This window comes from Acanthochromis polyacanthus, chromosome 11, assembly GCF_021347895.1.
Source record: "Acanthochromis polyacanthus isolate Apoly-LR-REF ecotype Palm Island chromosome 11, KAUST_Apoly_ChrSc, whole genome shotgun sequence".
NCBI classification, from domain to species: Eukaryota; Metazoa; Chordata; class Actinopteri; family Pomacentridae; genus Acanthochromis; species Acanthochromis polyacanthus.
The window spans coordinates 33154805-33178824 of record NC_067123.1 but is presented as its reverse complement, the minus strand read 5'-3'; the positions used below and the strand labels follow the sequence as shown (position 1 = coordinate 33178824).

Sequence of the window (24020 nt, the reverse complement as noted above, 5' to 3'; positions counted from 1 at the left end):
CAGCACATTGTGCACGGTGCAGGAGAGCAGTGCAGGGTCACGCCACAGCACAGAGGAGGGGAACAGCAGCAGGTCACGGATGGTACAGATGGAGACAACAGCTGTCTTGGGCCAAGAAAGCGGCGGTCATGTGATCTCTTCCTCCTCCTTGAGCGGGATTCTTTTGCCCAGGGCCCATCAGCATTTCCCTCCTCCGCAAATCCATAAACATCCGCACCATAAGTTTCCCTCTGGAAGGCAGGGTGGATATATTCCAAGATCATCTCACTCAGGCCTGTTTTCTTTTCTTTTATAATTTCACTCTCTGCGTCGTCGAGCACGAACAGCCTCGCAGATGTATTTTTGGAGTTTTCCCCCCTCCAGAAGCGTAGCCCTCAGTGAGAAGCGGGGCTTTTATTTGAAGCCCGTCAAAATGAATGTTCTTGGTTTTGTATTCGCGCGCTGGCGGGGAGGCTCTGGGATGAGGTTTGTCCTTTGAGGTGGGGTTGGATGATGATGGATCTGACACACATCTGACCCGAGCCCAGGAAAAAGACGAGCGGCTTGTGTGGAGAGCAGCAGTGTGTGCCGCAGCTCCTGGTAACAGATGGAGCAATAAAATGCAAGAGGAGTCTGGCGTGTTGCTGTTTGATTGATAGACTTTGGCTCTTTCTTGGTTGCTTTGTGTTTTCTGTTGAATTTGGGATGCAGGCAGATAGATGTGGGCTACTCTTCCACTGTATGTGTGTGGTTAAAAGCACCATCTATCCATCTATCTAGCCGTCCACACAAACACCCACCTCCCTCTGCACAGATAGCTTGTCACAGGCAAGGCAAGGGCAAGCCTAAGTGGTGCTCCAATCTATATCACCACCACCACATCCATCACTACTTCACTTCAAAATCGCTGTGACAAACTGCCCCAGAAGCCAGTATTATTTCTGGCCGTACAGTGCTGCTGCTGCTGCTTCTGCTGCATATTTGAGTAGCGACAGTTATTTAGAGGTTTGCAAGATAAGGGGAAAAGCTTCAGAGCAAGAACATTTCCATCACTCTCAAAAGGTTAGAGATGAAGCACAGGTCATATTGAGTGACTCCTGCTGGGATTTGGAAGGGAAAAAAAAAAGGATTTTATAAAATGGGTGGCAGCTCATCTTAGAAAGTTGAAATGTAATCAGCAGTGGAAGCTGTTTAACATGTTTCTGTGAAAACATCTGTTAGGAAGTCAAAGTTTCCCACTGTTCTGTGAGAGATTTAAGCTGCTTTTCCATCTGAAATAACGAGGCTGACAGAAAGTTTAGGGAAAGCAAACAACAGCAGGTTTTTACTGTCTTACATAAGGTGTCCCGAGCTGTAACGTAAAACAGGTGCAGATGATACTTTCTATATTAAATGTCAATGATTTAGTGTTCCACAAGGGCAAGGGACTCACAAAAGACAAAATAAAAACCAAAATATATGCTCTGGAGCAGAGGCCGATATATCCTGACTTCACCTCAATGGATGAAGCTCAAAAAAATGCTGAATCACAGGAGAGCAACTCCATTAATCACATTTTTTAGGACTCTAAGCAACAGAAGATACTGTATCTGCAGGTTGAGTAGAACACAGTGAACTTCACATGAACTTCAAAAGTTTCAAATCGAGGTCATCTATTGAGAAAAAACTCTGTTGGGCTGAGTCTTAATCTTTAGGTGTGATCAAATTTGAATTTCTCTTGGGATTAATAAAGTATCTATAATACACGAGGGGAAAATAGGTAAAATAAAAATTGGAACAAAAAGTTGTAACAAATTCAGACAGGTTTTATTTTCTCTTTCATAAATAACACTGAACAAGCATCGTACAGTGATAAATAATATTTATACACTGTAAAATTCTCTGTATTACAAAATACAGTATATGTGTAATGCACTTAATACAGATGGGGAAGTATTGCATTTCATAGCACCGAATGTGACCCTTAACTTGAGCCTTTAAGTTAATAATATCACACTGCCCTTCTCTGTAACAGTTCAGGTGTGCAGTTACATCCCAGATTCAGGTCTTGTGTGGGTGTCTATGAAATATACTTCCCTTAGGAATCAGTTGTTGCATAACTATATCTAAGTTAAGTAGAGCCCACCTAGGAAGAACCAAAGCCTTTAGTGTAAAACTGCTAATTTCTCCACAATCTCAAGTTCCAGTTGAGAGGCTAAAACATCATGAAGTGTGTCCACGGTGGCCGATCGGATTTCATGCATCGGATTTTTGCATTAAACACGGTGCAACGTCCACTTCTTGTCCACTTCTGAGCAGAACAGCTTCTTGAATCACACTTTGTTTTTGGAGAGTCATTTACAACACCACGTCTTTATAAAGTAAGTAGATGAGAATTGTGAGTAATTTTTTTTTAAAATTAGAATTCTAGCAGCCATAAAACATACTCATCTTTCTCTTCGTAAACGTTCGATTCAAGTAAGAAACTGGAAAAGTGTTTCAGTTTACTAAAGATGTGAACATATGAGCTATCTATGGTTTTAGGGGCTCTCCAAACAAAGTGCTACAAAAGTGAACAAGCTGTTCTGATCCCAGACGTTGATGTGTCTCAGGACATGTCTTCCACATCGTAGGCAGCGCAGAAACGTCCGTCAGAGGCAGCGGGAAGTAAAAGGCAGGTTGAAGACTGTAACACAAACCTGGGAATGTTGATACTCAATCGTACAGTGAAATATGGATTGACTAAAGACTCAAATGCAGTTTTTTTTTGTTCACTTTGAAAGGTCTACAAACAGATCTTTAACACTGGGACTGAACAATTCCCAACACTTGGCTAAAGACCTCACTGGTGGGACTTCTATCATATTTTTTTGCTTTTGACTGTCAAACATTATTGCTAAATTCAAACAGGAAGGGGCCCTTAAACCAACATTTAGCATGAAAATAAGTCTACAGCTTGTCAGAGGACTGACAGCGTGGAATGTGTTTGGACGAACATCGATTCTGGCTTTCAAAAGAAAAAAATTTCTACAAAAACAAAAAGTTGTGCCAGCATCACAAAACAGGCTTTTGTGAACGATTACAGGGACACAAAGATGGATATTTCATATAGGAGCCCTTATTATTTCTCGACCAGACTTTGTCTGAGGAGCAGCATCACAATAAATGAAAAAAAAAAAAAAGTAGTATCACATTCATCACTTAGTGTCCATGTTGTGTTTGATTGTCAGCTTCTGAGACAGGCCTGTTTCAACCACACCCCTTCCTAGTTTAACTGTATGAAAATAATGCTTGTCTGTTGTAGCGGACTGTGCAAAAGAATCGACAGCAGGAGAGCTTTGTTGTTGTCGTATTAAGAGCTAAACACAATAACTGTTCACAGGTAATGTCTATCATCACCGACAAAGTATTAAGTATTAAGTCACACGTAGCCTCAGCTCAGGAGGGGCCGATGTCTTAACGTCTGAGAAGCTTTATCAAATTATGGCACAGAAAAAAATGCAAGCCTCTTTATCTCATCTAGAGTACTCATCTATAATGCAAGGAAAACCTAAAGAAAACACAGACTTAGGTTTGTATTATTTCATCTGCTTGAGAGCATTTCGGATTAGTTTGGTTTCAGCACTCAAATGTGACATTCATGCCATTTCGTCAGCGTTCCTACATGTATTGCACTGAATTGTCAAAACTACCATTTTAAACAAAAACTACGTACCAATCCCTAATGGATAATCTCACAGCCAAAATAAAAAAAGTAAACATAAAAGCTAATGGAAAATCAAATCAAATTAACACTAAACATTTACAGGAAAAGCTTGACATCTCAATTTCAGCTGCATGTTCTCTATCAGAACACGTGGCTCTGCTGAAGAACAGCTGACCACGCTGCACTTTAAACTTTCCTGGCAGAAACATTCCTGAGTTTCCCGCTGTGAAACCTGCTCTCTACTCCAGCTGCTCTTATCAAAACTGCAGAAGCACTAAAATGATCTCTGGGCAGGCAAGGCCAATTCAGCTGGAAGCCAGGAGAAATGACACAGTCAGGGAAGAGCTTACTGGGAGCTTCTCCTCTTTCTCCATAGTCCAAAAATAAGACACTTAAAAAAATAAGCAGGACCAACAAGCCAAATCAGTAATGCCCTTAGTAGTTATATTGTGGATGAGCACTGGATGCAGACAAGCAAAAACCCTAAATTCCCCTGAAATAAAACAAAAACAGGTAGAGTATGGAATAAAGGTGCATAGGTTGGCATTCTTTTGACACTAAATGGAAAATCAATTCCTTGGTTCTCTAGAAAGCTCCAGATTGCACATTCAGAATGACAGCAGGCAGTAAATGCCTCGCTAAGTATCAAGTGACTCACTCACAACGCCACCTTAGATATCTCTATACATCTCCATAATTTCACTGGCATCTCCTATAACAGAGTAGACATTAAGACGTACCTTAATAAAAAATAAAAAACTCCCAAGATGATGTACCGCAAAACCGCTTTCATCAGCATTGTTTCCTCAAAGGTGCATGGTCCCACACTGCTCAAACATCGTACCGTCTGAAGGCGAACATTTTCAGGGGGTTTTTCACATGTGCAGTCAGAATATGATGTCATGATTTAAATTATATGTCACCACCAGGATTTGGACACCGTCTAAACTCCCTGTGCAGTCTCACAGTCCACTGACCGAGTTGTGGGAGCTACCGCCACATGCTGTGTCTTGAGGTCACACCACGTTGATGCAGTTCCCGCTGCCGGCCGTCGCCCTCTTGCTGCAGTAGGTGAAGCCGCTGTGATTGGTGGAGGAGCCGTTCATGTGTGACGACTTGAGCTCCATCTGGCAGGCGGCGATGGCTGCGTTGAGCTCAACCTGAGCCCGATGAACGACATAGAACATCAAGCCGATGCTGATGACGATCTGGAAGAAGAAGGACAAGGGGCCGTGTTCAACAGAGCTAGTAATGAGGCTAATAAAAGGATGAGGACAAACGATGCAGTGGTCCCTCGTCTACGGCGGGGTTTATGTTCCACACAAAATGACAAAAACATGAGACAAGCGACAAAAGTCAGACAATAAAAGACAAAAAACAACAAAAATTAGACAAAAATATTTAAAAAATGAGACACAAAACAGAAAAAACAAGAGAAACAAAAATGAAAAAGCATGACACAAATGACAAAAAAAGACAAAAACAAGACAAAATATCACAAAAATCTTTACATGACAAAAAATTAAACACTGTGCAACTTTCAGACAGGCCAAGCAGCTACAACATTAACCAAAAACCAGAAATAAGTGGCTGAAAAGTTCTCAGGAGCTAATTTTCTACTATGTAAGTTACTAATCACAAATCCAGAGGAGATTCTGTTCTTCTCTCTCGATATCAGTAGCCATACTTCATCTTAAATTATTTGCCATTATTGATCTTTTCCCCCCAAAATCTAAATCTACGCACACTGTTATATCACCCTTACATTTACTTAAAATCAATAATTCACCACTTAAGGAAATACACTTCACTGCTTTCTTGTTGAGAAACAAACAAGAAGATTAACACGACTGTCGTGTCCGTTTCAAAAGTATGAAGTTACAGATTGCGGTCAGGTAGCGCATGCTTGGACTGGAGACAGAACAAGCTAGACTGGCTCTGTTCAAAGTAAGAAAATCTGCCTTCCAGCACCTCTACAGTTCAAGAGTTACAATGGTGGAAAACAGAGTCAAAAACTACGATTTAGCATTTTATTGTCTTCTACATGCCAGCCTAGTTCTTTGCCGGGAGCAGGTGCCAGACAGCTAGCAAAGCCTCTTCTGGTTCCCTGTTTGAACTAATCTGAGCGTTTCTACCAAAAATAGATTTGGTCTGGAACCTGAGATGTTTGTTCCCAGCCAGAATTAAACAATCCAGAGATTGCATCCAGAGATACCAAGGCTTCACCAGCTCTTCCAAACGTTTTTTTCCCACCAATAATATCTTCTGCATGATCAAAGTCAAGTGTTCTACATGAAACCCAAATATCTACTTAATCTTGAGCGACCCCCAACCTCTGATCTTTATGAACTCGTCAAATGCTTCACACATAAGCCACGACTGATCCCTGAACACTTGTGAGGATTAAATGAAGATGAACAGGTGTTGGGGATGTGGTGACAGACTCAACTGACCTTTGGGTGAGCGGGACTGAACTGTGGGCATATTTTGCATATCTCCAGGCGAAGCGTTCATCCCAACACATTTACGTAACTAAAGACTAAAGCAAGGGGTTGTGTAACTTGGCTTTTGCTCTAGCATACGGTTTGACTGACTTGACAGACATGAATGAGAAACACAGGGTGAAAAAACCGTTAAGGAAACTTTTAAAATATTTGAGGTTGTGGTTTAGAGCTATGTGTCTCCTTACCTTCATCAACAAGTGCTGCAGTTAAACGCTGCACTTGTGTGTCAAGAGACAGGAGGAACAGGTGTATCACCTTTGTCTTGGCATGATTTTAAAACTCTGAAACAGTATGTTCAAACTGAATTCCTCTTTTGGGAGTCTCTTAGACACATGCGTGTGCTAGAAACCATTCGAGTTGTATCAATGGAAAGTATGTTTTGTTCTCTGTTGCCATTATAATGCTCCAGTGGACTAAATGCTATGTTTTGTTCAGGTATGACACATATCCTAGCTCATACAGAACATGACTAGACTAAAGCAAAGGTATTAATGCTATATAGCACAATGATAACATTTCTTTTTAAAGGAGCTCAGTAGTGCCTTTTTTAGATTTTCATATAAAATACTTTGCCATTTAAGATCACAACGAAGCAAAATAAGACATCCGGTTTATCCCGGAACGCTGAAGAATCAGCATCTCCATACTGAATGTACACTGACAGTCATTAAAAACTTTGAGACCATATTTTTCAACACAATTTTTATTTTGAAGCCCGAAACTGGATTTTCTTTATATGAATCATGTGTTTAGCATATTGGCATACAGAAACAAAAATCTTGATTGATTTCAAAATAAAGAATTTCACAAAAGAAAACGGCACCTGCCAAACACAAAGTCACAACAGTCAATACCGAGTATGGCCTCCATTTGCTTCGATGCAGGCAGCAATCCGTCGGCGCATGCTTTGGACCAGGCTTCTGATTGTGGGTTGGGAACAGCCCATACGCCTGGCTACATCACTGTAGCTCAAACCGGCCTCCACCGTAACCCAGTGTCTGGAGACGTTGTTCATGTGATAGACGCGGCATGATGCTGTTCACTGGACTAACAATGGTGGCCTTTTTTGGGCCTTTATATAGGCCTTCAAAACCCATTCTCAAATTGTGCAGATACTCACTGAGTATTGCTTGGTGTGTGTTTGGTTCACTTTTGTGTGACCAACCCATGTGCAATGAATCATGACGAAATGACAACTCATCATTATCTCAACTACCAGGGCACTAGATCATCAGTAAATCCACAATGAATAATTACAACCCCCCTACAAGTAGAATTCTGCGTACATTTCTACCTCAAAGTTTCTATCGGCTGTCAGTATATTATCGCCATCAGCTCACCTGGAGGCTAAACACAAAGTAGCCGCTGACGCTTTGCTCCGCGATGACGTCCTCCATGGTGCGAAGCGTGGTGCCCAGGTAGGAATTGAGAAGCTGTGTGGGCAACAGACCCACAGAGGAGGCCACCAGGTAGTTTGGCAAGGACACATCTGTGATCTTGAAAGAGAAACAGTGAGACAAAACACGCTTTATACAACGACTTCAGCACAGAGGAAAGAGCTTTTAGAATAGTTCAACTTTTATATGGAAATCAGAACCATGTTTCAACGAACAGGCCAATATTAATCTTCTATCCTGCATTCATACTTAGGATTAGGTTAGAGATTCACCAGCATTTTATGTATTAGTTTGTCTGTGCTCAGTATTGAATCCACCTGTGGAACTTTTCTTTGGTTTGGGTTTCACCAGCTGTGGGAAAAATTATATTCAAATCATGGCAGTCAGACAATCAATCTCAGGCTAAATGGCAGAGCAGGTGGTTTGTTCATTGTCCATCACTGAAAATAAACAAGAAAACTCATAAATGATTCCAGAAAAGTAAAGAAATTGAATAAAACTTGGAAACCTGATCCTCGAAAAAGTGATTACTCAAAAAAAATGTTACCAAGGTTCACTTACCGATTTTTTTTCCAGAAAAAAAACAGTAAGTGACCTTGATTTAAGATTTGCTTATGTGGAAGTTCCTTCATTATACCAAAGGCCTGTAATCTGGAGCTTCTTGGAGCACACAGCACAGAAGTCAAACTATAAGATTATCCAACAGGTCAGTCACTAACGTTCTGTCCCACACATAGCCATCCAAGTGCTGCTACAAGTCCAGTTGACATGAATTCACATGTCTTTAACAGAGGCTATATGGTAGCATTTACTCTGATTCTGCATCACAATTGTCCTCAATTGTAATGCAGTATTCTGTCCAGTGTTCTCATCAAAAATGTTTGCCATTCCCTCGCTATCTTTGCCCACATTTCCTGTCTCTCCCCAATATATCTGCCAGATAAGAGCGCAAATGCCCCACAATTAATTTGAAATCATAATAACAAACACAATCTGCAAGATCCTGGTTGCGCTGGCAGACGAATTCTAAGCGCCATCTGGTAAAATTACCTTGGACTACAACATGTCATCACACATTCTGCTCAGTGTCTCATTTCATATCGCGGTACAACCACCTAAATATAAACAAGTGCCTGTGTAATGCTGTCACCCTTGATCCCTTGATTAAGTGATGACATAAGCTGATGTGTGTCTGTGCTGGCTGTGTGAGGAGGATGTGACCTTGGCACTGTGTACACTGTGACTACGTTCGAGCTGATAGCAGCGTGTCAGGGGCTATAGCGTGTTGCTGCAAGACACCGCCTGTGCCAAAACATTATCCGGGTTTGAGGACATTTATGTCAGATCTAGCTCAAGTGTCTTCTTGCAGTGATAAATCCAAAAACGATGCCCTGTTATCACACTGCACACTGATAAGAGCCTCGGCTGCATCCCATCGAACACCGACTGCCAAAATCTGGTTAATCAAGCTAATGTTGTTGCCAGGCTGGTTTTCATCTGTTCGCTTTGCTGAGCCTTTGTCTGTGGCAGGCCTTTCTCCTTGTAAAGACTAGCACTGATGTGTCCACACCATGTGTCAACACAATCAAAATGCCTCCAGCTGATCTCTGGAGACATGTGAGAGCTACAGAAGAAAAGGAATACTCTCTTTCTTTCAGCCGTCATTCCTGAGTTGTGAAGCACAAGTCGTCTAGAGTCTGTTCCCACCCAGGCATCTAGCAGCTGTCTCGTACACAACCAGGGAAGGGCTAGCCATCGGTATTTTTATCATCGTGCAGAGAATTCCCACTGAACCTCCTACTTGCGTCTGAAAGCCGGTGTATCAAGATAATCTGCAAATTCAAGTGAAAAAAAAAACACCCCATCCTAGGCTTGACCTGATTTATTCGGAGCAGCAGCAATGCAGGTCTGACTCTGTGCTTGTAAACAAGACAGCAAAGTAGGCATTCTTGGCTGTGTAGTAAATTTCAGGATTGCTACTGTTATGCTGTTTCCGTTTTTATCCGGACACACATAGGGTTTATCCTTTGTAATGACGGATGAAGCACAGGGTGTAATTAAAGACTGCACAAACATGTGTGCTTGTGGCTAGGCTCCTATAAATCACTTGATGAACTCCCCAATCGCTTAATCATCTTATTATGACGGCAGAGGGATGAAACCAGGCTATTAAGCAGTCGTAATAAGACAGAGATAGACGCTGAGACCTGATTACCTCCACTCCGTCCTGAAAGGATTCACAAACATTGTTCCTGAGCTGTCCCATTGTTTTGCTAACTGCCGCAGTCTCCGTGTCGTTTTAGGTTACCCGCTATAATGTAGCACCATCCACTTCAGCAGAAAGAAGCGGGGGCCACTGTGAAATGTAGCCTCGCCCACAGAAAGTGCTTACCAAGGGCAGAGCAGACAACACATAACTCCACCGTGAGCCAGTATGGCCCTCGAAGTCGGCACACATGGCCAATTTCACTTTTTATTATTGAGAAAAAGATCCATCAGCTCGTCTCAATAATGAGCCTCCAGGTGAGATGAATTACGAGGTGCACAGTGAGAGCCTGTGCTGGGTCTGAAACCCCTCTGGACTGGGAAATGAAAATGTTGCAGTGGAGGAAGGTGGAGAGCGAGATTCAGCTTATTAGCGTCCTTCTGGCAGTGCCGACTGAACTCCCTGGTGAAAGCTCCACTGTGACATTCACTTCTCCAACTGGAACAAAAGTGTTTCACACTGAGGTTTGTGTAACTAGTAATCAGCCTGGTCCTTCTCCAGTTTCTCCAGCTTTGAATATTAGTTTAGTTATCATTTTTCTATTCAATTAAACCTCTAAATATTTCAGCCACTCTGGGCGGGGGGCAACATAATGCATTGCCTAATAACCTTCTAGCCTCCAGCATTTATGCAGCAATGCTGTCATACTGATTTGTGCGTCAGGCCACATATCAAATGTAAAATGAGAATTCATTTCCTTTTGTCTCTGCTGAGGGACATATTTCGCTTTTCAGCTGTCAAACAAGTATCAGTGACAGCCACTTTGACAAAAATGCAAGTGAACCTTATTAAAACATAGGTAGACAAAAGGCTGTCTCAGAAAAAGAGGTGTGACATGTAAAAGCAACACAAGTCAACCATAACTAAAACTAAATGCTCATTTAAAAAAAGCGATGTGATACGCTAGAAAATCTGTAAACTGAAAAATGTCAGGGGTAACAATCTCAAAAGTCATGACAGTGAGTTAAACACAGACAAAATTTGAAAGACAAACAGCTGTCATGAGCTACAACAAATCAGCAGAAATATGACAAATGCAAACTGGCACACAACAAAATATGACCCAGTTCTGCAGCAGTAGAGGCTTTAGCTACTTCAAAGTTGGGTTCCTTATTTTTATTTGCCTTGACATAATAACTCAGCACAGGCTCAAAATCGGTATTTTAAGACTGTCAATTAGCTCAGCTTGAAATTTGACCCTGACAAACTGATTGAGTCAGACGAATAATGCCAGCGATGGTGGCAGCAGCTGAGCCAGCACCGTAAAAAAAAGTCTGACCCTTTGACTTTGACACCTCATTTCCACCTCTGCACAGCAGAACGGTAAGTTCAACATCATGGATCCTGCTAAAGCTCCACCTGTGATCCTGGCATGGAGGGACATTTCAACCTTTGGACACAGCGCAATGTCCCAACTATGAGGCTTAAAGTGTGAACCAATGAAAAGCAGAAGCCACTGAAGTCAGTTAGGTAAAAGAAAACCATCTGCTAGGTTTCTCTTGTTTGTCCTGTTTAAAAAAATTTTACGATCAGGTGATCTGCTGATTGTAGTGTGGACAGAGTAAGCAGAAATAATGTCAATATTTAGTGTCACATGCTCTCTTAGCCTGCAGCTGAAATTGAATTTAAGCAGTAACTCCAGGGTACAACAACAAGACAAAACAGCTTAAAACCATATAGAGAGCTATTATATCAATGCTGTAACAATCACAGGCCAGCTTGTCTTCAGTGTCATCCTTCTATCAAATGATTTTTCAAACTAATCATCACAGATTTTGAAGAGCACTTCGACTCTCACCGCCTATTTTTGGCGTCTTTTCATGCCATAATCTCTCCGTCAGCTCTCTACTCATCTTTAATGTCACTTAGCTCAAGCATTTGAATTTGAGATGCTTCTCGAACACCCACCTTTCAGCCAATGTATAAGTGCAGCACAAACGTCTACCGCCTGCAGAGATTCTTGTACCTTCAAGTCCAAAGATGATTCATGGGATGATCGCATCTTGCTGTTACTAAATGACTAGTTTCACTTCTCTAAAGGTATAAGGGTCGTTTTAAACAGTGACTGTGCTAATATATTTATGTAATACTGACATCCAAGTCCATAATGACAAAGGTTAAACCAAGGTCCTTATGTCATTTACTGCAAAAGTGCAATATGACGACAATGATGTTTGAGCCTGAAATTTAATATATGAATTGGTAATCGATTGAACAACTTAACTCTACAGCCAATAACACTTCGGTTGGAGATGTTCTCTTCAAAATAAGACGTAACAAAAGAAAGTTACAAACACAACCCAACTTGTTTAAAGTTACAAATTCAAACAGACAGCAAACCTGTTTACAGTAACCACAGTTACTGATATTCAGTGTATCTGCAATTCAATCCCATACAAAGTTTGCATATATTATACACTTGGAAAACTTTTTATTTTTAATCTCTTTCAACCTAAAAATGCGTTAAAATTTACCAGGGTCAATAAAGCTCTCATGCTTTTTGAGATTGAGTAAACCTCCTGAAGTGATGTTTAATATAGGGTGGTTATGATAAACTATGTGCACTGGGTCTGTACAGAATTGTCAAAAGTTAGAGCTAAATACAAATATCCATCTTTGTATAGCCAGGAAACGTCTAAGCAAATCAGTAAAACCACAGAACCAACTGGTTTCGCACCATACAATTACTGTGCTTGTGAAGTACTCTTATGTCATCTTCTTTTTTTCCTTTTCCTGCCTCAGGCCTGTGCATCAACTCTGCAATGCTGCGAGCTATAAATGCCTTTCAAGCTCCTCATTTTACCTCTACGTTTTGCATGTTTATGCTGCTGCTGATCTGTTTTTTATATTAACATTATTTTAATACTATTCTTGCCAGATTGTGCTCCATAGTCACAGCAAGATTCAAATCAAGTGAATTCATTGAATCATAATCTAAAAAATACAGCAATTGTATCAAGTTAATCTATGGTATATTCATAGTTTTTAACTTGTTATTCAACTTTACAAATAAAATGTCTGAGTAGGGTAAATTTAGATTAATTTATCTTTTTTTTCCTGCTTCATCTCTGGACACATTTTACACACAGTCAATTTCACCGTTTTTATGAGGGAAAATGTGTATATGTATGTACACACATTTTAATAAAACTTCAACATGCACAGTGAGTCTGATGGTGGTAATTATTTAGAAAGACAATTATCGAGTCAAATTGCCTGTATTTGATGTGCACAAATTGCACAGTGCACACAATAACATACAATAACTCTGCAGTGACTTGTGTATTTTCAGAGGATACAAGCAGGCAACCTCTTGAGAAAAAGTTTCCATTGTTCAAACCTGTGACTCTTCTACTGCTAGTGCTTCCACAGTATGTTTTAGTAACATCTATCTATACCAGGTAAAGGTACAAACATTATGCAATATCTAAAAGCAAATCTTCTAAAAACATAATCACCAGTATCACATTTTCCGATGGGCTATCCTTCAGGAATTCCAGTTGCATGAGATTGTCCATTAATCTTATGCAAACTAAGCCAGTGATAACGGCGAGTATTTCAAAGGTCTAAATCTGTGAGGCAATAAGTTGAAGATAACCCTCTGATTGTTGTATCTCATTAATTATTCAATCAAAATAAGTATAAAATTTTTCATGTTGAGTGACGTCCCAGTTGAGATTCTACAATACAGTAACAGACCCCTCAAGGCTTTTATCAACAATTGAGGTATCAATGAGTTGACTGAGAGGTCTAATCACCGGCTTTAAATTATTCATGCAATGTTCGAAGGTTAAAGGCCTCAGGTTAAGCATAGGCGTGCAGCTGAAAGCAATATCCTGATAGCTTTAGATCACATAGTGTTTGTTGTCTTGACCAATAACTTCAAATTTGAAGTATAAAAAAATGCCTATGGCTTAGTCTGTATTACGCTAATGTTACCATCTGTTCTGAAAAAAGCCTCGTCTTAAATGTGAAAACCTGAAATATGGCTGAAAATGTGACACTGATCACTGGAACCCATTTCACAGGAGCCTTCCGTCTCTCTTCAAAAGGAATGAGTTTCCCTTCTCTAGAGACTGCCCCTATATTTTCATTTCCACTATTAGACTGTGGTCTGCTTTGAATATTGAAATAACAGGTCAACTACAATGTTCGATGTCCAAAATCCATCACAACTAAAATGATACTAGCCGTTCCTGACTGCTTTCTTGCTAGTTTTGATTTCCCCTGAGTGTCAGCTGGCCTAGCAAAAAGAATATCGCTTCCTTTTGAAATCAAAAAGGTCACAGGTTTAATTGCCAAGACTGCAAGTGATTTGTCAAACCAACCTCCAGCCGGATAATGAGCTGTGTTTCTGGCTAGTCCCCTGCTGTGACCTTTCTACCAAAACCCATGAGCTCACATGACCGTCTAACGTCCATCTAGTATGAAAAGAAAGATCTGGTTTTCGTACTCACCGAGAAAACTGCATTTTGGAGCCCAAAAGGTATGGGGGTGAGTCTTGCTAAGGCCACAATTTTGAGTCCACTTCCGCCTTCCACCACTCGTATGACAGCACTGAGCTGTTCACTGTTCCCAACTTTGTTCAACACCCAGTCAGTCAAGAGTCGTTTGCACACTAGATGTGCCACAAAGGTCCCTATTAAAACTCCCACCATAACTAGTCCCATACCCAGCACAAAGCCGTAGAGGTAGCCCGCTGCCACATTAAGAACAATATATCCCCATCCGCATGGGAACGATACAATAATCAAACCAACTATAAACAGCATGGCTCCAACGAAGCTGTCCAAGCTTTCCACCCAGAGCAAGAGGTCCTTGAGGTACTGTCGCACCAGGGCAACAGAGGAGAAGCACACAGCGGTCAGGATGCATGCCAGCAGGGCGCTCTTGAAGCAAAAGGTAGTGATACAGCACGGGTGTCTAAAATCTCCACTGCTGGTGAAGGTCATCCCCCCTGTGTCGCTGATGACCTCGGGGTCTCCATCTGACTTCCCCACGCCAACCCCTCTCTCATCAAAGGCGCTGCATATTAGAATGTCAATTTTATCACACTCATCCGTGGCAGTTCTCTGCAGCCAGCGGTTCAGCTGAATCTGTGTCTTGCCCACTGCATGCTTCACAAGCTTAGTGAAAAGCTGCACGGTCGTGGCCCCTGACATTGACATGTTGGCCCTCAAATCGGCTCTGGGGACCAAGAGCAGGGCTCAGATGACCTGTCCGACCTGGAGACAGCTATGATGTTAAGAGGTTTGCAGAAAGTCTTACATCCAGTGCAAGCCCATGTCGATTTGTTGAGCTTCAACAGAGACAATTATTTCTAAACTTTTAGAGAAGATGGCTTCAGCAGGAGTAACCCATTGCTCTGCTGCTCTTGACAGCAACGGAGCAGTGCGACGTAGAGATAAAATGAATCAATATCCTAGGCCATTACATGAATTGTCAAATTTCACAATGTTTATCTTGGGTACACTCGCTGAGCAGCTTGCCAGTCCAGTGGCTGAATGTGTCCAGTTGTGTGGTCGCGGTCTGAAACACTCGCCATATTCAGAGTTGTCATCACTCAGCTCGGGACAAGGTTGAGTCCACGGATGGAGGGAGCTGTCGGGACAGCAAAGAGACCCAGCTGTGAGGACGGGAGTGAGGTGACAAGAAGAGAACCTGTGCATTAACGTAAACTTTTACCACTCCCCCAGTATTCCCATCCAGCTGCGAGCACACTAGCATAAATCACTGCAGAGCTAACTTACTCCCGTCGTTAGCTTAACTAGCTCGCTGCGTGGATAAAGTCCAACGTTGCATTTCAGACACTAAACCTCCGTGGCGGGCCTTCAGCTCAGCTTCTCCCGGGCACCGGAGCGACAAACGTGACACACGAGTCGGATGTGAAAAAACACTTCACTCCCTCCGTGCTGGCGGGGTGTTGTTGTTTCTCTCGTCGCTCTGCCTCCACAGTGGATGCTGCCGCTGCTGCCGCTGCTGTCGCTGTTAGAGCTATTCATACCGACCACTGTTTGTGTCCCAGAATGCCAAGTAACCTCAGGTCACGTGACACACCGCTCAGCGCTCTCAGCCAATGACACAGCTCCGCTTGTCATCGCGAGGTTTTGCGATATTTCACCACAAGCTGTGTTTGTTTTTGATCAATTAGCTTGGATGGTTTGTGCTGTCAGGCTCTCTGCTGCCACATAAGCAGAGTGAGCTGTTTCAGCCATGTCCTTATCCAGTTTTAAATATTTTACAAATAATATTCATGATTAACTGTCTAATTTTAATGTCTGTATTATCTGATGTCTTGAGAAATGGAGGCAGTGGAGTTGAAGTGAAGAAATGTCTTTATAAAAAAATTATAGTAAAAAAAAAAAAACAAGAAACAAATACTTTTTACTCACTTAAAATTACATGAGTAATATAAGCAAAATATAGGGTTCCTAAAGTAAAAAGACAAACATATTCAGAATTGGATACAGACAGGTTCCTTTTAAAGTAACACATTGTCATGCATAGATTGTTATATAATTGGATTATCATTATTATTATCCATCCATCCATTCTCTATACACCGCTTTATCCTCATTAGGGTCACAGGGAGTGCTGGAGTCTATCTCAGCTGACTCAGGCGAAGGCAGGGGACACCCTGGACAGGTCGCCAGTCTGTCGCGGGGCTACATATACAGACACACAATCACACTCACATTCACACCTACGGGCAATTTAGAGTAATCAATTTACCTCAACATATTTTTGGACTGTGGGAGGAAGCCGGAGTAATATATGTTTGTAAACTATGATTGGTGGTAAAGAAAGTACACCACTCACCCAAATAAAAGCAATACCACAATATCCAAAAAATACCAGTGCAAGTAAAAGTCTGAAATGTCAAATTTTTACTTAGGATAAAGGAAGGCACATAACATGTACTAAAAGTATATATAGTAGAATATATAATATAATATAATATTTCAATTCTGGGTGTTACATTTATTTATGCTTGATTTTAATGTTTTAATTTCAATTGAGAAAGTACGTAACTTAAATATGTTTTAAGTTCAATTGTTGCTTCTGTATTATTAAGTTAAATAGTTGTTTCTGTATTATTACTCTAACAAATTACCAGCATAAAAATGTCGTTGGTGACTCAATTGGTGATCAGGCTAACTGTATGATCTAGGCTTTCTTTTCATTCATTACATCGTAATTCATAGTATGCTGAAGTGTTAATGTCAAATCTTCATCTACTAAAAAGATCTCTCATATTAGTTAATAGAAAAATGTCCCTATTAAAATGTTGTGATACACAAAAATAAAATAGAATCTGACAGATATATAAGGATAAGTAAGTCCTTTCATATGCCGAAAACTAACAAAATACAATCCTTGAGTGAATGTAGTTGGTAAAATCCCAACACTGAAATTGAACTGTATACAAATCTTTTATTTAGACATCATGGCGCTTTCATAAAATTAAAAAAAAAAAAAAAAAAAGTGTCACACTGCACAGCTTGCCTTATACAGGACGGTGTGTAACATAGTTTGTATTAGTATTCTCCTGTATTACTGAGAGCTTGCGGTGTAATGTAGTAGCCTGAAGGAATCCCCCTGCTTGGCATGCTTTACATAAATTCATAATGAGGTGAGTGAAGCAGACAATGTGTGCATTTATGCATCAGTTGCCACTCGGTGCCTGGTTCTGCCAGTGAAGGAAGCCTATTAGGTGATTATTAGGTGAGGTCTTCATTAAACAAAGTGTCCTTTCTGACTTAAACTTTTTGGTAATCAATGTCCTGAACCACTTATTACCTTTTTCATCCAAATTGCCGTTTGCTTCTTGTTGTAATAAACTCCTGTATGTTTGTGTGTTTCAAAAGCATTCCACTAGATGGAACCATTGCACAGTTTTCTAATAAATTCAAAACACTTGAAAGGTTTATAGCTGTTATGTTAATAAAATAAAGTCAAATGATGGAGTATTCTTTACTCATTTGGAAACTTCTAACATTTGAAGCACAAATCCATTGTTGGATTAAGTTGAGTGTGAAAATGTGACATACATATCACACATATGTTTCCAGATATTAAGCTTGTAAAGACAATATCAGTGTCAAAATTTATATAGCTGCACAAAATACTTTATATATGTAATTTAACCCTAGATTTCTGAGTTAGCTGATTTAAAACTAAATTAAAGTTGAGGTAATTCAACAGAACTGGCTTGATAACTTAATTTCTTCATCTAACTATGAGGTAATCTCGAACATGCCTGAATAGTTTCAGATGGTAAAGACTATCCATCCTCTATACACCGCTTTATCCTTTGTAAAGACTAGTAATTAAAAATACTTTTGAGTGTTGAGGAAAGCTAATTCGCCTAACTCAGTGTAGCTTGTTGATTAAACTTAATTTCAGTAGAAGTTATTGTAATTCAAAAAGACTGATGTGAAGTTTGTTAGGAGTGTAGATCTAAATTTTGGAAGAAGTAGTAACAAAACTAATATGTCTTCACTAAAATCCTGATGATTATTGTCCACTTAAAAGAAAAGAATTATAACAGAAAGGTAGTAAACAAATTGCAATCCATTAGAGAGCAATCATTGCATCTTTCCCCTAAATAAATGCCCCAGATTTTTAAAAAATCCTAAGGGGAAGGAAATGTCTTAGAACATAAAGAGGACATCATGAACTATTAGTTTCATGAAAGCTGAATTGACCTTTTTGTCTGGCCTTTGTACCTTTTACAAAAAGTTGGCCTAAATATAGAATTCCTCTCCTGGCTCAGATTTGTGCTGCTCATTTGGCTTTAGTTATGTGGACATGCAAGCTGCATCTAATGACTTTTTATATAATGCAGTATCTTTTATATAAAAATATGTTTTCTCTGTGATCTCTCATTGGGAATTTCTTTGTGGACAACTAGTTTAAAGTGCTCAAAATTTGAATACGTTTATGCTTTGCTTCGAGTCGAGTAAACGCTGTCAAGACAGAGCACATGACTGAAAGTGTGGGGTTTTCCTTTCAAAATAAAAGCATGTAGTCTGTATATCTGCGTATATAAACTTAAAAACAGCCTCAAAATGATCCATAGAAAACCTTTTGTGTTTTAATGTATGCAATGAAAGGATAGCAGAAAGGTTTAGGTACTTATATTACAGCATATTTTAAAGCAAGAATTAAATTATGACACCTATGTCCAGAAATCGTGTCTCATTACGTCTAACTTCACAGCAACACTTCTTTTTTTCGGACCACAGTGACTGCGATCAGATAAGAGGTTCAAGCTGACACATTCCTCTGCAGTTTGCAACTGAATCTAGGCTACATTGTGGATGATGGATTGCTCAGAGGAGGTTCAGTCTGTGTGTGAAGAGCCCAGCACTCAAATGGAGCTTAAAAAGGGAATGTCAGTTTTCATTGATGTAAGTATATATTTTAAAATCCTTTTTAAGAGCAATGCTTGCACATAGGGGTTAGCATTCTTTTGAAAAGCTGCAAAAACTTAAACACACTGTAATGTAATATAATGTTTTAATTTCTTGGGTAACAATATATAAAATAGCTGTTGCTTTAATCCCTGAAAGGGGGGGGGGGTTCTTATAGCCTAAAGAAACAAAAAAAAGAGAAAAAAAACTCTTATTCTCTCCATAAAAAGCATTTTTTACCTATTAGTTTCAAATGATTCCCTCAGTTGCAAGCTGTCAGTGACTGTGGCTCACCTGAGTTATTTTGGATCCCACTAATGTATGCATGGTACAGAGGGTTCCTTGTTTTATAGAATCGATTAATTGACGAGGCTGACCTTTAATTAAGCTATGTGGTGTGGGGAATTGAATGGCAGGCTGTCCATTAAAATGTCAAGACCAAACATCAAGTTAGTTCAAGTCAGTGTGTTTTTCTTGAGGACTTTGATAAGCAAATCCAGCTCAGTTATAGAAAATCAACCATTTACATTCACAACTTTTGAATGCAAAAATGTAGGTCCACATTGACTTATCAGAGTATTTTTCACCCTCAGAATACCATATAATGATAGGATGCTAGAATTCTGTAGATGTCCCACACATGGTGAGGACTTAAATATAAACTCACATCATGTATATGTGCAGCTAGTGATGTTCCTCACATGTGCATCTCTCTGGAGCTTTACCCCTGCTGCTTCTACCTTCCACCTAATTATATTCCCCTCATTCCTCCTCACTGTCATTCCCTTCTGAAGTCTTAACCATAAATCTGCTGGCTGCCTTCAGTGTTTGAAGGAAGGCAGGAGTGAAAGCAAACAGGAGTTAATACAGCTGGAGAGTTGCATCCACCGTATCAAATGTCTCACTTGATGTCAGCCAGCTGCTCTATCTCCTGACGCTCAGACGCACCAAACAAACCATTGCTTGTTTTTAGAGGCGAGTTTGTGTGCTGCTTTCACTGTTTCTTGACAGATCCTGCACACGCTTCAGCCTCAATGTGCTGTGAGTCACAAAAACACATACTGTGGCTTCAAGCATTGTGTTTTTATCCTGTTTATGCTGTGAGATTGATGGACTCCCATCCTATTATTAATTCCTTTAGAGGAGAGGACTGTCGACTATCAGATTTTTATTTCTCGGTTTCATTAATTTATTTCATTAACTACACATAAAAGATTAATTAGGATGAGCTGGGGTATGAAATGAAATGAGATGAGACGAGACCCAGTTTCTGATCTAATTACAGGGTTAAAGGCTGTGATGGCAGCAGTAGTGCAATCAGAAATCTAAAAAGTATTTTAAATAATGTAATGTGAAGAGGGGTTATCATGATTATCATATATACACGACTTGAAGAAGCATTACAGATGTAATTGCGACTAGAACTACAAATGATTATTTTCATTGTTGATTAAAATCCTGATTTGAATAATGAATACATTAAACTGTAAATAATTTAACATCATTAATGAAACACCAGAAATGTGGTAAAACTAACCAATAATCCATCTATTACCATTTAGGACAAGACAAAGAATAAATCCTCAAAAATGAGAATCATGGAACCATTAACATTTGTCATTTTTGCTTGAGAATATGGGGTGAATACACAAGTCCTGACAGATTGTTTTAGCTTAGTCATCAACACTATTTCTATTTTTAATGAGCTATTTGACTAATAATGGACATTAGAGACAGAGACCAGTGGGATTTAAGTATGACTTTAGGACAGCAGAAGAAGAAACAAAGGTTGATTATCAGGGGGAAAAAAGTAAGTCAGAACAAAGAGCTGACTGCCAAGAAGATGGTGGGTGGATGTTTTATTGTTATTTTTATTGTTACTATTTCTACCTGTTTGTAGCTGTCTGGGAAAATCCACAAATGCAAGAGTGCTGTTGCCCAGATTTGCTTTTAATGGGAAATTTACATCTTGTACTCAAAGATAGATGTATCGTATGGTTCTGCCTGTTCAGATTCATCTTCATAAGTAAGTAAATGATAAGGAGGAAAAGTGGGTGATGCTATTTTGAGGTTGGCGGTTCGAGCCTTTTAAAGCTGATGTGGTCATTGCAACTCTGCCTTTCATCTCCTCTGGACTCTGGGACAGCACTATCAATAATTTAATGACACTCTGCTTTTTGTAAGTGTGATCAATGATCGCCACACACACACACTTACACACACACACTGACGTCTAGCATTTGTTGATGTCCCTCATTTTCCCCCTTTTTCTTGCAGATTTTACGGAGGGCTGATAAAAACGGTGAGTGTTGCACCATCCGGCTCCATTCACACAAGCATGCTCTCGTCTGTCTCGAGTATTACTCCAAGCCTCCTCTCTCATGTGTGAAAGCAGACGTACTTTCTCAATGAAATTCTGATCATGACTCTCTGCTGATACTCTTTCAGTTTCCATGGAAACAGGAAACTGACCGTGCCCACTGAGGTTCAGAATCAGAGCATTAATGAAGACAGAATTTGTACTACTGCGGATGGACACTTTTAGAATGGCAGTCCACACTAATTGACTTACAGGAGCCTGAATGGAGGTTCAAGGCAAATTCTATTGTTATTTAACCTCAACTGTGATGCAATGTGATCATCTAATGAGCAGACAAAACACAGTTAGTTGTCTTATTAACTTTGGACAGCAGGCAACAAGACACAGACAATACAAAAAGAAATAACAATGTGAACCTTCATAGCACACCGGTCTCTTTTTATCTTGTCAGACTGAGTAAATGTCCTGTTTTTCTTTCAGTTCTTTTTTTTAAAGATGTATTTTGGGGCTTGTTGCCTTTATTCAGTAGGACAGTGCAGAGAGACAGGGTGTACAGGAGTGAAAGCAGTGAAGGGACACAAATTATACCAACCAGTCAGGAATCAAATCATGGATCCGTTGTTTAGGACGTACGTGCCCATATTGTGTATGTACTATAACTAGTAGGACTAATGAGCAGAAACTAGTCAATTTCTGTGCAGGAAATAAGCTTATTTACTCTGGTGCTTATGTCTGTTAGCTTAGCTTAGAATCTTCTTCTTCTTTTCCTTTCGGCTTTTCCCTTCAGGGGTCACCACAGCGAATCAATTGACACTGAAAACAAGGATATTAACATGAAATACAGTGCAAACACATTTAAAATCCATTTAAATGGCACTTTAGGAGATGCTGCCAGTGAGATGCCAACATTGTTACATAAATAACGCCGCATAGCTCAGCTCAGTGTGGTGATGATAATACCAAGGTTTGATCCCGTATGGGCCAAAAAGTTCCAATGGTATGTGGCTAATTGGTCCTGAACCCTATAATGGCTGAGCCTGTGCTCTGACCCCTGCTTCCTGGCATATTTAAAAAGAGAATTTTTCCTTTATCGATCAATAATAATCATGATGTATGTAAAATAAATTAATATGCTCTGATGAAAGGGCTTTGATTTAAAACTGAAAACCAATATTTCACTTGATCTAGTGTTATTTCAGTTCATTCCAACAAATCTCTGATTCTATTTGTGGATCTTTTTTTTCAAATTGTGTCAAAAAGTGTAACTCACTTTCTCCCACTGTAGTAAATATTTCATGCCTGTTTTCATTGCTGGTGTGACTGAATTGTCAAACCAGACTTGTTGATATGATTTTAAATATTTCAGACAGTTCTATGGTGAACAAGGAAAACACAGGAATCGACTTTCAAAACATTAAAATATTAACAGAGACCCAGTTGTTTCTCTTCTAGCTGAGTGTGCTGCATTTTCATTTTGAACTTAAAGTGATAACAGACAAGTTTTTCTCTGTAGCTCATCATTTTGAAGTAAATATTGAATGTATAATGGGATGGCTATAGAACAATAAAGTCAGTGTTTAGACTGATTCTCTTTCAGCTTTGTTTTTAATTTTTAATTCTGTCTGCCACAAGCCCACAATCTCCATTAAATTACATTTCAGTTTACTACACAAAAGAACTGTGTCTGCATTTGTGAAAGCAAAAGAGGAACATACAGCTTTTGTTTCCTCTGGTAGCTTTTCATAACCTCTCAGTGAACCTCAGACAGGATAGAATAAGTTCTGAATACGATAGTGATATTTACTCTTCTTATATCATCTTATATCACTGAAACTGAGATTTCTATTTCAAATTTTGGATTCTTAAAGTTGTTTCTTGATTTAGAGTTTGAGAGTCCGTGAAAAAATGAACTGAAAAGTTGTCTCCAGCCACTTTTAATGACCCAAAAATAGCAAAACATAATTCATTATTCACATGGCATGGCATGCTCAATTATCTATTTAATATTCATCCCACGCATTGACTGACTTGAGGCCTTGTCATGCAGCCGAAGCAGAAGTCATCCCACGTTTGTTTTTAGCTCTGTACAAACAGCAGCGCTAGCATGTCAAACCCGCTGCAAGCAGATTTCCAAACTCATCGACAGTGAGTCACTTTATGCTCGGTTTGTGTGCAAAGCGGCTCCAGCTCATAGCAGCTATAGCAGCATGACAGTTATTCTGAACATAGGAGCAGGTCAGCAGTGAGAAGTTAAAGATCGACTACCACATGTCACAGAAACAGACCGACGCTGCTGGAGGCATGAAAAAGAAGCTGTCTTCATTTTACCCAAGAATATTCAGTTTGGAGGTCCTCATTTTAAAATTCTGTTTATTTTCCACTCATGAATCTTTCATACTGCTTTTATTCTATTCATAATTGCACAGTCTCAAGGTGCAAAAATGGCTGATTGT

The 24020-nt window shown here is 39.8% G+C and overlaps 2 protein-coding genes across 2 annotated transcripts in view; one reads left to right on the top strand and one right to left on the bottom strand.

The window, feature by feature from the left end:
• Positions 1 to 1763: 1763 nt before the first annotated feature.
• Positions 1764 to 15864, bottom strand: tmem64 (transmembrane protein 64). The gene is made up of 4 exons (XM_022202314.2): positions 15582 to 15864; positions 14289 to 15432; positions 7509 to 7664; positions 1764 to 4872 (listed from the first exon to the last, which is right to left on the bottom strand). The coding sequence occupies exons 2-4, from the start codon at positions 14997 to 14999 to the stop codon at positions 4681 to 4683; spliced, it is 1059 nt and encodes a 352-aa protein (XP_022058006.1). The 5' UTR covers positions 15000 to 15432; positions 15582 to 15864; the 3' UTR covers positions 1764 to 4680.
• A 3194-nt stretch (positions 15865 to 19058) lies between these two features.
• Positions 19059 to 24020, top strand: part of necab1 (N-terminal EF-hand calcium binding protein 1) — a 45211-nt gene continuing 40249 nt past the window's right edge. Inside the window, exons 1-2 of the mRNA XM_022202303.2 lie at positions 19059 to 19244; positions 21525 to 21549. Of these exons, the coding sequence (XP_022057995.1) occupies positions 19155 to 19244; positions 21525 to 21549 (115 nt within the window). The 5' untranslated portion in view covers positions 19059 to 19154. The remainder of the gene's footprint in view (positions 19245 to 21524; positions 21550 to 24020) is intronic.

What these genes read in the sequence shown, in the direction of transcription:
- tmem64 (XM_022202314.2), bottom strand. Translation starts at nt 14,999, where the DNA reads ATGTCAATGTCAGGGGCCACGACCGTGCAGCTTTTCACTAAGCTTGTG. An exon ending in TCCAAAATGCAGTTTTCTCG is followed by an intron (nt 7,665 to 14,288) that starts GTGAGTACGAAA and finishes TTCTCTTTCAAG; the next exon opens with ATCACAGATGTGTCCTTGCC. An exon ending in ACTTTGTGTTTAGCCTCCAG is followed by an intron (nt 4,873 to 7,508) that starts GTGAGCTGATGG and finishes TTCTTCTTCCAG; the next exon opens with ATCGTCATCAGCATCGGCTT.